The following is a 13,854-nucleotide window of genomic DNA, read 5'->3' as shown; positions in this document are numbered from 1 at the left end:
ACCCCAAGGAAGTCGTCCCAGGACGGGAGGCCAAGTCTGGCCCCTGGGCAGAGTGCAGCCCCAGTGCCAACTCAGCAGCTGCAGGCACAGGTGGTGACTCTTGCACTTGGGCCTCTCACCTCTCACCACAACGCTCAGGTAAGACTTCCTCGGGCGGAACGCAGGAAGAGGGTGGCCGGTGCAAGGATCACACGGCGCCTGCTCGGACGCTCATTTATTAATGATTTAACAAGGGCGGTCACATGGGGCAGCTGCCGTTTTTCCTCTGTCCTCATTTTTCTCACCAACGGACCTGACAAGTGCACAAGATGGACGGGTCCGGCAAGGAGGACGCAGAGGACAGCACCTTCACCAACATTTCCCTTGCGGATGACACAGGTGAGGGAGCGCTGGATGAACTCCGTAAAATGCAGCAGCTGCTCAGCAGTTTTTCAAAAAGATAATTTTTATTATAATGGTAAAACATACTCATGGTAGAAAGCTTGAAAAAATATAGCTACAAAAATCAGAGAGAAAGTTGTTATTTATGAGCTATTTTTTCCCTTTTAAATTAAGTGCTTATTTTTAAGGTTCCCATGGTTGTGGTCCATGTACTTTAAAAAAATTAATCAACACATAAAAAATATAAAATGTTTATTTCCTGAAAGCTCAGGAAACATTACTTTGAAGTTGTTCCTAAAACAACCTATGATATTATATTTTGTTCAATGAGAGTCAATTTCTTCTCTATTTTGTAAAATAATTTTTATCATTTCTGAAAAATAAACTAGAATATGTTTCATCTCACTTAGAGAATTGTTTCAGAAAATGTTTGGTTTTTAAGCAAGGGCAAAGTTTGCTAAATTCACCATGAGAACAGGAAAAGGGGGTGTGGTAGTTCCAAAATGCTGATGGAAGAATAACTGCCCCGGAGAAACTAACAATGCTGAATTGTACACTGTCAACTGGAAACACTTCAAACCGATAAGCACCCACCCACGTCCTGGGTGTGTGTGCACGATGCGTGTGTGTTTGGCATCGTTTGTATCCAGTTCCTTCTGCACAGCCCCAGTAAGAAGCCAGGACTGTGGCTAAGCAATGGGGGTTTCTGATTTTCATTAACAGAGAGCGGAGCATGAATATTCAACATCGATTGCTCTTTCACACAGCCACGCTTCTCCACTTTCTCCCTAAATGCTCAGATTCAAAAGGCCTCTTTCAAAGTCAAGCCAGACAATTAGCACAAACCTCCAGCCAGCCGGAGCTCAGCCTGCCCTCCTGGCACTGCAGAAACATGCTGGGAGTTTTGGAAATCGAGGAAGAGCGTTCTCAGCTCTTAGGAAGGAAGGAAAGAGACAATGTTCTGGGGCTGTTGGAGCAAGGGGATACCTCGGCTCTAGCGTACTCTCACCAAGAACGTTCAGAAAATGACAGCTACAGAAGGCAGGGAAGGAAGAAAACAAAGACCGAGGGAAACCTGTGGGCTTCTGGGAGGTGGGCTGAGCAAGGAGCGTTTGTGGGGAGCTCTCCCTTGCCGTGGGCGGGCACGGTGCACAGGGAGAGCTTGCTTGCTCCGAATTCACCTGAGTGAATTCTTTCTGGATTGTAACGTGCACTGGGCCCCAACGGGACCGATGGTGTGGCTGGGCGACGAGCCATTCTGAAGCTACTCCCTCCTCCAGTTCTGGGTGCAGCAGACAAAAGCATTGGAGGAGGGCGGGGGACTTGAAGTCAGGCGTTCAGTCCACTGCTGGCGCTGCTCCGAGTCGCTTGCTAACCGAGTCTGAGGCGGGGGCAGAAAGGCTGAGTAAACTGGGACGGGGTAAGCGCTTCTCCCAGCTCGGCAGAGACAGTGGTGGCGCAGGGAGGGTCCTAGCACTCGCCTTCTCCTAGCGCTGGTGAGAGGAGTCGAAGACCCGTAGGGCGCAGGGCGCAGGGCGCAGAGGGCCCAACCAGCGCAGTAACTGGCGTCAGGCGGGGGAGGAGCACTGACCGGTGCCGTTCCAGTCCTCCAAGGTGTCAAATAGAAATTGCTCATTTACTGGTAACGACAGTGCACCGAAACATCACGTGCTTTGGCTTTCGGAGACAATTGTCTCAATCTGATATGGTAGCACTGGTTCTTCATTGTTAATAAGAGGTTCTCGATCTTTGATAAATAAAAACAGGAAAATGAATTATTAGGACGTAAATGCAGCCTATTTAATAGACGCAGTAGAGCCTGTGCAAGAGTATAGTATTATTGAAAAGTTTAGCTCAATTTATTACATTTCTTTTTGTTCTATATTATATATTACTATATGCATGGAAAGGAGGTCTGGAGAGGCTCAGTGACTTGCCCAAGGTGCACACTGGCTACCTGTGTGTTGTACTGGAAACTGCGTGACATGGAGGCTGTCAGATAAAGAAAGTTCATTTCTACTTCTGAATGGATGCCAGGTCTCAAGCCCTCTGACGCTGATCCCCAGTGTGGCTGCTTTGGACCCCATCAGGTCTCCGCCCCCACCCCAACCCCCTAACACTCTGGCACTCAGAGCACAGCAAGAGAAAAGAGGAGAAGACAGTTGCTAACTCGGAGAACAAGCTCGTTTGGGAAGAGGACTGAAGGCATTAACTTTGGTTTATCTTCCAATCTAATTTGTTTCGTGATTCTATTTCCTGTCAGTCTGCAGGCAGGAGAACTGGCTGGGGCAGCAGTCAGTTACTCCCGTCACAAACCACTTCAGCTCCCTAACAGGGTGGGTTAGTCCTACGGATTTCAGATGCTATATCTCCTTAGAAACAAGGTTTTAAATGATTGGTTTCTAGAGCAGCTTTAACCCCACACGTCCCAGACTTGGGGCCAAGGTGCCCCAGGGAAGCGTGGCCAACCCCCAGACCCCACCCCCGTCACACCCTGCAGGAAGGAATGGCTACAAGTCGTCCTCCACCTCACACTGAGCCCCCTTTCTTTCACTGACATTTTTCAGGGCTGGGTTTTCTGTGGTCACTGTGATAAAAGCGGGTTTTCCTTAAAATCAGCGGGGAACAGGTAATGGCGTGTCAGTTTGGGGAGAGGGGAGGAGTTGTGAAATGCTCAGGAGGCATGCACATACGTTCCCTAAGTAGGTAAACCGCGTTTTTTCAGAATGAAATTAAAAAACTGAAATTTCTTTCAGCTGAGGTGTAGTATTGATTTCAAATGGTTACCGAGTTTGAAGGACATCAATAATTATTTATATTAAGGTGTTTGGACCTAAACGGCAAGGAACTCTTTAATATTTTTCTGGGCTTCGGAGCATTGTGAAAAAGTTACTCGGGCTGAAGGGCACTGTGAACCAAGGCAGTCTGGGAGTCTCTGGTCTAAGCCCCACGGCAGCTGGGCTGGCTTCCCTTCTGGGGGAAGACACGTGTCTCGGAGCAGACATCTGAGAGCGCTGACCTCTCCTTCCTTCCCGAGTTTCCGCTCCCCTGGCATCTGTGCTGCCACCCTAGCAGGCTCCCCTTGAACCTCTCTCTCACCATCCTCAGGCTCTTTGGGGAACCCCTCCTTCAAATGTTTCCCTAAGATTCTGCCCTTGGCCTACTTTCTCCCCTCCCCAGACACACTCTCTGGATGATGTCACCTGCTCCCTAAAGTCCCATTGTCACTGCTGTGCTTTGCGCCAGAGAGTCAGGGACAGAGGGTGCGAATTCAAATTCCCTTCGGGCCAGGCGATGTGTTTGTGGAACAGAGGCAATGGTGTTTCCTCATTCATTTCATTCAGTTTTCAAAATAGACTATTGAAATGTCTGTTCTTTCTTCGGTTTATTGGCTTTTTCATTAAGCATCATTTTTTTAGATAATTTTTTATTCCAATAGGGTAAGAATGTGTAACATGAGATTCTCCCCTCTAAACAGATTTTAAGTGTATAATAGGGTATTATTAACTATAGTCACAATGTTATACATCAGATCTCTAGAACTTATCCATTTTACACACCTGAAGCTTTATGCCTATTGATTAGCCACTGTACCTTCCCCGGCCCCACAACCTGCCATCAGTGACGACAACCATCTCTCTGCTCTTTGCGGCCAGGAATCTATTTCAGACTCCTCACACCTCACGTAATATAAGTGGAATCGTACACATTTGTGACTGGCTTATTTCACTCAGTATAATGTCTACAAGGTTCCTGTTGTGACATATTGCAAAATTTCTTTCTTTTTTAAGTCTTAGTAATATTCCACTGTGTATAGACCACATTTTTGTTTACCCATTCACGTGTTCATGGACATGTTTGCACATCTTAGCTGTTACGAATGGTGCAGCAATGAACATGAGAGTGCTCATATCTCTTTAAGGTCTCGATTTCAGTTCTTTTGGATAAATACCGAGGAGTAGGAATGCTGGGTCCTATGGTAGTTCTTTTTTGAAACTCTTGAGGAACCTCCACAATGTTTTCCATAGTTACTGCACCATTTCACCTTCCCACCAATAGTGTAAACGGGCTCCAATTTCTCCGCATCCTCACCGTCACGCGCTGTCTTCATTTCTTCGACGGCCACCCTAGCAGGTGTTAGGTGATGTCTCATTGTGGTCTTGATTTGCATTTCTCTACCATGTAGTGACATTGAGCATCTTTGCACAGGACTGTTGGCTATGTGTATGTCTTCCTTGATGAAGTTCAAGTCCTTTGTCTATTTTTAATCAGGCTTTTAGTGCTTTTATTATTGACTTGTAGGTGTTCCTTATGTATTTTGGAAATTACGCCTTAACCAGATCTATGATTTACAAATTCTTTCCCCATTTTGTGGGCTGCCTATTCACTCTTGCTTGTTTCCTTCATTGCACAAAAACTTTTTAGTTTGATGTAGTCTCAATTGTCCATTTCTGCTTTTTTTTGCTTGTCCTTCTGGTTCATTGCCATGAAATGATTGCCAACATCAATGTCATGAAGCTTTTTCTTTATGCTTTCTTCTAGAAGTTTTACAGCTTCTGGCCTTTCATTTAAGTCCTTAATCCATTTTGAGGTGTTTTTTTTATTTTTAGTTCTTTTTATTTTTTTGGCATGTGGTGTAAGAGAAGCGCTCAGTTTCATCCTTTTGCATGTGGTTACTCAGTTTTCCCAACACTGTTCATTGAGGAGACTACCCTTCCCCCACTGAGTGTTCTTGGCGCCCTCACTGAAGATCAGCTGACCGGATGTGTATGGATTCATTTCTGGGCTCATATTCTGTTTCACTGGTGTCTATTGTCTTTATGCCAGTACCATACTTTTAAATGACTGTAGTTTGTAATATAATATGACGTCTCTAGCTTTGTTCCAGTGCCCCCACGCCATCCCCCCTGGCACCCAAATGCTTTTGGCTCTTTGGAGTCTTTAGTGGCGTCATATGAATTTTACGGTTATTTCATTTTTTCTGTAAAACATGCCAAAGCACCCAAATGCTTTTGGCTCTTTGGAGTCTTTAGTGGCGTCATATGAATTTTACGGTTATTTCATTTTTTCTGTAAAACATGCCATTGGAATAGTGATAGACAATGGAATACATTGAATCCGTAAATTGTTTTGGGTAGTATGAACATTTGAACAATATTAAAGGTTTGTAAAATAAAAACTAGAAAACATTGATAAAGAAACTAAAGATGCTACAAACGAACTGAAAGTCACCACACACCTTTTACATCATGCAGGAATTGCTTTTAATATAGTTTATTTCACAATGGTGGCTCAAGTTTAATTCCTTCAACAAAAGATATGCTTTGTTTGCACATCAAATACAGGAGAACTTCCCCATTTCTCAGGACCATTTTCCTTGGAACACACAATCAACTTTGACTAGATTTCATTTTCTATTTTTGGCTGAGGTAAGAGAACGAGAAAAGCTTACTTTCCTCTTAAACCTACTATAAGAAAGGCAACAGAGTGATCGTTACCGTACAATGGCAGCTGGTGCTGACTGTCCCTCAGAGGCCCAGTCCGGTGAGGGCTGAGGCTGGGGACGGGGGTGGGGGTGTGGAGCTGGTGCCCTGCTCAGGGCGCAGGGTTGCTTCTCATTTCTAGCTGACTGTTGCTGTAAAAAACTGGAAATGCAGATAAGCTGAATTTCCAAGAGAGACATTAGAACTACAGGGGTTTTTTGGGGGGTGCAAATCCTCATTTTTCCATGTTTTTCACTAATTCTAATTTAAAAATAGTATCACAAATGTCCAAACAAACCACATCTGTAAGATAGATGTGACTGAAGAAACTGTTTTTAGACTTCTGCTTTGGAATCTGGATCCCTTGTCTTTATCTCTCTTTGGAATCTGATTCATAAATCAACTGCTAGACACCTAGATATATTCCATGTGCCAAACAAACTCATCTTCCCCACCCTTACCTCCTACCCCTCATTCATAATTTTAATGAATGGTCCCTTTATCCAGCCAGTTACTTAAGCTAGAGATTCATATCTCGTTGTCCTATTCTCATCTCTCACTCTCCAATTAATCACCATTTTCTGTTGACCTTGAACATGTTTCTCCAGTAAACCTGGCCATCTTGAACCCTATCACCCCTCCCCCGATGAAGCCCTCAAGATCCACCACAGAAACCACAGCACCGACTTCCCAACTGTTCTCCTTGTCTCAATCCTTATCCTTTCAAATCTCAGCGCCACACTGACCATACCCTTCCCTCTCCTTGCAGAGAACAATCAGTGCCTCTCATCCCCTGGTGGACGAAATCCAAGGCACTCAGCATGGCATTTATTTACAGTTTCCCTCTTCCTGGCTCAACCGATCTTTTCAGTGTCATTTCCGACCACACAGTTTGGGCTCAGTAGGAAACACTTCATGTTCCATCCACATGCTGTCTATCTAATTCTTCTGCATTTGTTCATGCTGTCATCTTTGCCTGAACTAATACCACTCACCCTTCTCTTGCTTGGCTAATTCCTACTCATCCTGTGAGAACTCACTCAGGCATCACCTCCTCCAGGCAGCCTCCTGTGATTTTCCCAGTTTCCTTCTCTTTCCTGAAAACCACAAGCTTATCTTTACACACATTATTTGCAGCATATTGTACTTTATGTATATGTTTCCTACCCAGCAGACTGAGCTTCTATAGGATGGAGATAGGTCTTAAAATGTCTGAACTTCTAGCACCTAGCACTTAATAGACACTCAATGCAACTTTTTCCAAATAATTGTGCCTGAGTTTGTAGGTATATTGGGGTGAGGGCCAGTTAGGCAGGCCATGACCAAGCTGAGAATTTACTCCTAGCGTCAGCTCTCTTATATTATTTCTACTTTTTAGAGTTTCTCTCCTGTCTCCCCAACCCCAAAATGCAGTCTAGCTGTGCTTCTGGAAAACGTGTATTGAACACGTACTACCTATGCGCCAGGCCCTGGCTATTTGAAGAATTGACTCAGGAAGGGCTTGAACTTTGGAGTCAGAAATGCTTGAATCGAATCTGTTACAGACTTTGAGCAAATTATTTAACATCCCTAAGCCTGAGTTGCCTCAGTGGCAAAATGATCTAAGAATATATCTCCGTATTGTTTGGGAGGTTAAAAGAAACAATAAAGGAAACTTCTTGAACTGGCCTGTTCGTTCAGTCTATTTTAGTTTCTCCTCCGCCCACTTCAAGGAGCTGACACGAAAGTTTCTTTAAAGGCTCCGAGAGTTGTTCGCCTCGGTTGTCACGGTAACAGCGGTGACCGTCCTGTGGACGCTGCTCCGTAAGCCAGTTCTGCCTGTTGGCGTCCTCCCGACAGGAAAGCTTGCGAAGAAGGGGGAGGTGGATGCGCCGAGAGAGGGTCTTTAATCGAGAGCGTGGGTCCGCTCCGATGAAAATAACACAGCCCCTCTTTTCCCTCTCATCCCGGCCCTCGCCTCTTCCCCGAGGATGTTCTTCCCGGGGCTGCCCTCCTTTATGCTTCGGCGTCCTCCCCGGCTCTGCCTTCCGAAACCTCTCCTGAATCATATTCAAAGCGGCTCTGCATCTGCTTTTGGCCTCAGCCAATTAGCCCTCCTTGCAAGGTTGTAATGAGCTTCCCAGAGAAGTGGCGCAGTTGTTGTGCGCTCGTATTTGGCCCGGCTTCCTCCCACTACATGGAGACTCCAACAATGCCCGCCTCATGCCCTGCTGAAAGCAGCCGGGTTTTGAAAAGCTTTCAGGAGGCCATCTGCCACCCCCTGGGCCGAGCAGAAGATCAGACACGCGGCCCTGCATTCGTTAGCACTCCAAGTGAAAGGTATCGAGGGTCTGTATTCCTTTTCATCTCACCGTTATATACGGGCTAAAGAAGGAAATAGACTCGGGCTCCCCGGCTGGGAGACACAGTGAGCCCTGGCCGGAGTCTGCTCCCTGAAAACGGAGCGGCCTTCCTTTTCTGGCGCTAAATGGAGCCGTGTTTGCAGCCGGCACCAAGCTCCCCAGCGTCTGCCGAATGGCTTTGCCAGGTTACACAGGACCACTTGGGAAGGTACTATGCCGATGAGAGCCCCAGGGCGCAGGTATCACAAAAGGATGAGTACACAAGGCTGGAGCGAGTGTCTGCCGCGTGGGCCGCTCAGGAACAGTGAGGAGCTTTCTGCGTCATGTCAGTGTGCACCCTCCAAAGAGATCCGGGCACGAGTGTTAATTTAAAAGATTATTCAAACATCCTTCTGGATGTCAAAAAGATCATCTCAAGTAAGGTTGGCTTTTTTTCCTTTCCTTTTTTTTTTTTTTAGTGAAATTGAGCATAGTACATTCATTGCACCAGCAATGGCAAGAAGTTTCAGCAGATCTTAATTGACATTTGGGATCCACGTCACACTGGCCGAGTGAAACACCTGTCCTTGTGAGCTGAAGATAACATGGACAGTGGCATTAGGGCACCTCCTCTGGTCTGGCAAAATGCCTTAGAGACTTCGAGTAAGAGGTTCAGTAAGAGAAAGGACTGGCCCTGCCTCTCAGCAGCTCCTCCTGAGAGTGGGATGGCTCTGGGGTCACTGATGTGTTGCTAGAAACTGTAAATGCTCTTTCTGTAAAAACACTTTCAATCAGAGGAAATCCACTTAAATCCAACTGAAATAAATGATCTAGCCCAATGCAAAACCCAGTTTTAATAAACAAGCTTAAGAAATAGTGTTAGGGCAGTATCCAAAAGTTTTCAGCCATCGAGAGTGTTCTCCAATGTTCTCCTAGAAGGATAAGTATTAACATTTTGACTCTTCCTTTAAAGGATAAACCAACCAGCAGTCACTTTTTCTTCTTTGTTAGATTATCCCCCCCAAATGAGAGTGAGGATGTTTTGTGTCAACTGTATATGAGATCTTCATAAATGTGCTAGTTTATTTTTTTTAGAGAAAAACCCCAGAAGACACCTCCAAAAATCAGGGGTGAACTTTTATTACCTGCGCTCAAGAGCTAAGGAGACGCTGACCTCTCTCGGGTCCTCTTCCTGTTGAGAAGCTGGGCCCGGTGGTTACCTTCCAACACAGAGACCTTCACTTTACAAAGGCCCCAGCTGGGCTGGGTCAGCTCTGGACACACGTCCCCTCTCAGGCCTTCTGTCTACCTGACTTGCTCAGAATCTGAAGGCTGGAGCCTGGGTCCCGCAGATGCCCCTGGGGTCCCTTGAGAAGCCCTGTTCTCCCAGCCCTTGAAGAGAACCCAGAGGGGAGCGAGGGGAAGGAGAACTCTGAAAGAACAGGACACACGGGTGAGCTGGCCTCTGCTGGGCCTCCCAACCCCAGGGATAAAAATGCCAAAGCTACGAGTGACCCGACTAGACACACGTGCTCCGGTCCCAGAAGCACAGTTCTGCAGCCGCTGCTCCCGAAGACACGTTTTGCTTTCAAAGATGCTTTCGTGTTGACTTTCAGTCCCCAGTGTTGGAATGGAAGGGACTCGGAGGTGGCCCACATGAATGGTCTGGGAGAACAGTGTCCCCTTGCTGCCTTTCTGTTCGCTCACCTGGATCGTCCCTCCACCGGCCTCCCAGGGATGCACACAGCCAACAGCTGCCTCTCCGCAGCCCTTACCGGCCTTCTTCCCCATGTAGTCACTGTTCCCTCATTTCTCCTCACGCACATGACTGCCCCTTGTCAGCTGAACGACTTTGGCTCTCAGAGCTGGGCTGTGCGCATGTGCAGCTCTCTCATTGCCGGTGGCACGACGCTGGTGAAGGCTGTCTGAGAAAGCCTGCGTCTTCCAACACACCCCTCCCACCCCTCAGGATCTTCACTGCCTTTTCCCGGTGGACAAAAGACCTTTATTATCTGTCCACTCGTGATATTTTGCTTTCATTTCCACTCCTGGTGGCAAGGTCAGTGGGTTTTCCTAAGGTCACCATCACTATTGAAAGCTTCTTTTATAAACGTATTTAGAAGATAGTCTTCAATGATGTTTCTTACCCTTTTTTATTTTAGAATTTTAAACAGCTTGAGCTTCATGGTATTAACTATGGCTCAACCAACACAGTGGATTCCTATCCCTTCTGCTTTAAAACAGTAGGAGGACAACATTTCTGTTCGTAAGATGCAATGGATGCATAATCGGAGGGGTCAGTCACACTTGGCAGTGGCAGTTGGCCCCTAAACACTATGTTGCTTGGCCAGTGCCTTTCTGCAAACTATTCAGTGATGGCCCAAGGAGAGCCTACCTTTCAAGGAATCTCTTAAGGAATGATTTTCATTGGCTCACTTTTTAAGTTGGGACATTACCATTTTTTCCAAAATATGTGAACATGTGACAGTGAAAGGAATTCGGCAACTTCAGAGGTAACTGATCACTTTTTAAAAGTGAAGTCACAGCCAACGGACCATTTTTAACGAGCACACTGTGTGTCTAATTCTCCCTTCATGTTCCAAACACTTACCTCTTCAAAGGTTTGGGTTTTTTTAACTTTTTTTTTTTTCGGAAGGCAGAAAAACTAAAGCAGGTGTCGGAGAGCTATGATCGATCAGCCTTCACTCCAGTGCTCCTATGTGTCCTCAACTCGGATGTGATTAGAAATCAGTAGGTTTCTTTAGAATTCCTACTTAACTCTTCACATACTTGATACTACGTAAAAAAATAACCCCTCACTCATCACAAAACTAAGAGAGTCACACAAATATTAGGAATAAGCCCAATTTTACTAGCTAGTCATGCTTCTCTTAGATGAACAATGGTAGTAACATGTATCAAGAACTTATTACACATCAGGAGCAGTGCTAAGAATGTCACATTCGAGACCTCACTTCATCCTCACAAACACCGTGTGGTAAATATCATCCCTGTTTCTCAGATTGAAAACGGGCTCGAGAAAGATTCGTCTGTGTAAAGCAAAGCTGGAATTCCAACCCAGGTCGACTTCAGAGCTGCTGTTGAATGATGAGGCCTCAGGACAGGAGGACAGGAGTGACTAGTCAGACAGCATCTCTGTATCATGCTGACTAGCGAGCAGCAGTAAGGGGCCCACGCTGCAGGTATTGGGTAGTGAAATGTGGTCCCCTGGCCACATCATGGGGTCAGTGTTTCAAAATGTAATCATAGAACCACAGGGTAGAAGAGCCCCAGAAGCTCTCCGATGGGATCGGAGTGTGCTCAGTTCACAAAGGCAGGACAAAAAATTGTCTCTCTGATGTGATTACAGCCATGTGGAAGTGCTTTATGTATAGGGTCTAGGATGGTAAGAGGACTTGGAAAACTTTACTTATTTGTGTGAGTGAATCCCAGGTTATTACGTTTTCATGTTATATTTATACAATCACTTTTTTCCTAAAAATAAGATGAACACTAGTTTTCTAATATGTGGAAGTAAGATGTGAATGCTACTGTGAGTGCGGATTTCCAGGGGCATGTGAAAATACCATCAATTAACATTAGGGACATCTATCAAAACTCCCTACTGCTTCTTGCAGCTTTAGTGATTCATGCAAAAAGGTGTCTTGGAAAAATAAAATGAGGAAAGTGGCGATTTAGTTACAGGATGCACAAGGCACAGAGGGAGGCCACCCTTTAGCACAGTCCATCTTCCTTGTTGGGTAACATTTTTAAAAGGTGTTAGTTTTATTATTTTAAGTACATGGAAAGGGAGTGTTTGGCTCAGGTTCAAGCATTTGCAGATTGCATGTTACTGGATAGTTAAAATCACTGCTGCAAAGTCTCACTAAGTTTTCACCTACAAATATTGCTGCTAAGACTAGCATTTGTTTTGTTACCTGTTCCTGGAGTATGCTTTTTCCTTAGGTAGCACTGAAAGGAAATATTTACATATGTCTTGAAGTATCTCCCCCCCGCCTCAAGTACTTGCTAATTATTAACAGCAGAAGGGGTGAGGCACCACCACAGTCGAGTCATCAAAGTTAACCTCACTAGTGAGCAGAGAGAGATTGTGTACTACTGACAGGGCGCAAGGAGGGGCACACAGCATCACTCCCGTGATATTTTTGCCAACTTACTGCTATTAAGAATCATGAACAAGCCCTGGCTGGCGTAGCTCAGTGGATTGAGCGCGGGCCTTCGAACCAGACGATCGCGGTTCGATTCCCAGTCAGGGCACATGCCAGGGTTGCAGGTCGGTTCCCTGCAGGCCAACTCCCAGCAGGGGATGCACAAAAAGCAACCATACATTGATGTTTCTCTCCCTCTCTCCTTCCCTCTAAAGATAAATAAACAAATAAAAAAATATTTAAAAAAAAGAATCATGAACAATAACTACTCTGCAATCTTTAAAAGCATTCATGGCATGAAAGTCAACTAAGGAGTGAGGGATGGTTTTGTATCGAAGGGGGCCAAAGCCACAGGACAAGTAAACGCAAGGCACATTCTGAACCAGGGGCTTTTTGCTACAACGAGCATTGTTCAAGGAAACTGGTGAAACTTCAGTGCACCTTAAAGATTAGGTTATATTACTGCATGAATGTCATTTTCCTCGTGTTGTCGGTTGTCTTGTGATTGTGAAGGAGAAGGTCCTTCTTTGTAGGAAATACGGGTTGACGTGTCCAGGGGGGACAGGGCATTGGTTTGGCAACTAACTCATCAGTTACTCAGGAAAACAAAGAATCCTTCTTGGCATGTTTGTAAATTTCTGGGAGTCGAGATTGTTTCAAAATAAAAGCGAAATTCGAAGAGTCAGATGGACTGTGCTGAAGGGCGGCGTTTACCACGTCGGGCTAACCTCCTGGCTCCCTCCCGCTGTGCCTTGTAACCAGAACTGCCATTTTCCCCCCTTTATTTCTCTAGGACACCTTTGGCATGCATAGTAAAGCTGCAAGAGGCAGTAGGAAGTTTTGACCAACGTCCCTAATCTTAATGATGGTATTTTCACGTGCCCCTCAAAATCCACACTCAAGTTAGGATTCGTCTTCCTTCCCACATTATTATTACAGAAAACTTATTTTGAATGAATTTCGCCACTAGAGGTCAGCAGTGCACCATCTCAAAGAGAACACAAACGCGACCAAGTCAGTAACAGTTCCCCATCTGTGCCCTTAAATGGCATTCACGGTGTGTTTTAGTTTATTCCAAATATCTGGACAGTTGTCAGACATGTGTGATGATGAGGGGACATCATCTGTCACTCCAGGTGATGTTCCATGTGTGTCTAATGTTCTCTTCAGGGTGAAGAGCCATGACTTGAGCCATGAGATAAATAACTTCTCACTGGGATGCGGTGAGGGACCACAAGACAATCTGACAGGAAGTGGTGTGAGTTCTGGGGTGAAGAGACAGCGTGGAGACCCAGTGGCATCCTCTAAAGTAACTGAGGCACATCAGCTTTTTATGGGATAGAAAGAGTAAGGCACCCGAGAAGAACATTCCTTCATCCATTCAACTAGTATTTGTGGGCACCCGTGTACTTGGCAATGAGGCTGAGTTCATGAAGATGAACTAACTGGTGGTGCCCCAAGGAGCTGAAGGAAGGAGGGATAGGAGGTCTCTGCTCAAGT

At 45.6% G+C, this 13,854-nt stretch overlaps 1 protein-coding gene across 2 annotated transcripts in view; it reads left to right on the top strand.

Annotated features, from left to right (window-relative positions):
- Positions 1-271: 271 nt before the first annotated feature.
- Positions 272-13,854, top strand: part of SCOC (short coiled-coil protein) — a 29,233-nt gene continuing 15,650 nt past the window's right edge. Inside the window, exon 1 of one of the 2 annotated variants that reach the window (XM_037058490.1) lies at positions 272-378. In XM_037058490.1, coding sequence (XP_036914385.1) covers positions 309-378 — 70 coding nt within the window. In that variant the 5' untranslated portion in view covers positions 272-308. The remainder of the gene's footprint in view (positions 379-13,854) is intronic. The other variant, XM_037058488.1, reaches the window with a different exon arrangement.

The sequence above is a fragment of the Sturnira hondurensis genome, unplaced genomic scaffold, assembly GCF_014824575.4.
Source record: "Sturnira hondurensis isolate 20B ecotype Veracruz unplaced genomic scaffold, ASM1482457v3 Scaffold0010128, whole genome shotgun sequence".
Taxonomy (NCBI): domain Eukaryota; kingdom Metazoa; phylum Chordata; class Mammalia; order Chiroptera; family Phyllostomidae; genus Sturnira; species Sturnira hondurensis.
The sequence above is the reverse complement of the archived record's forward strand: the minus strand, read 5'-3'. Positions and strand labels throughout refer to the sequence as shown.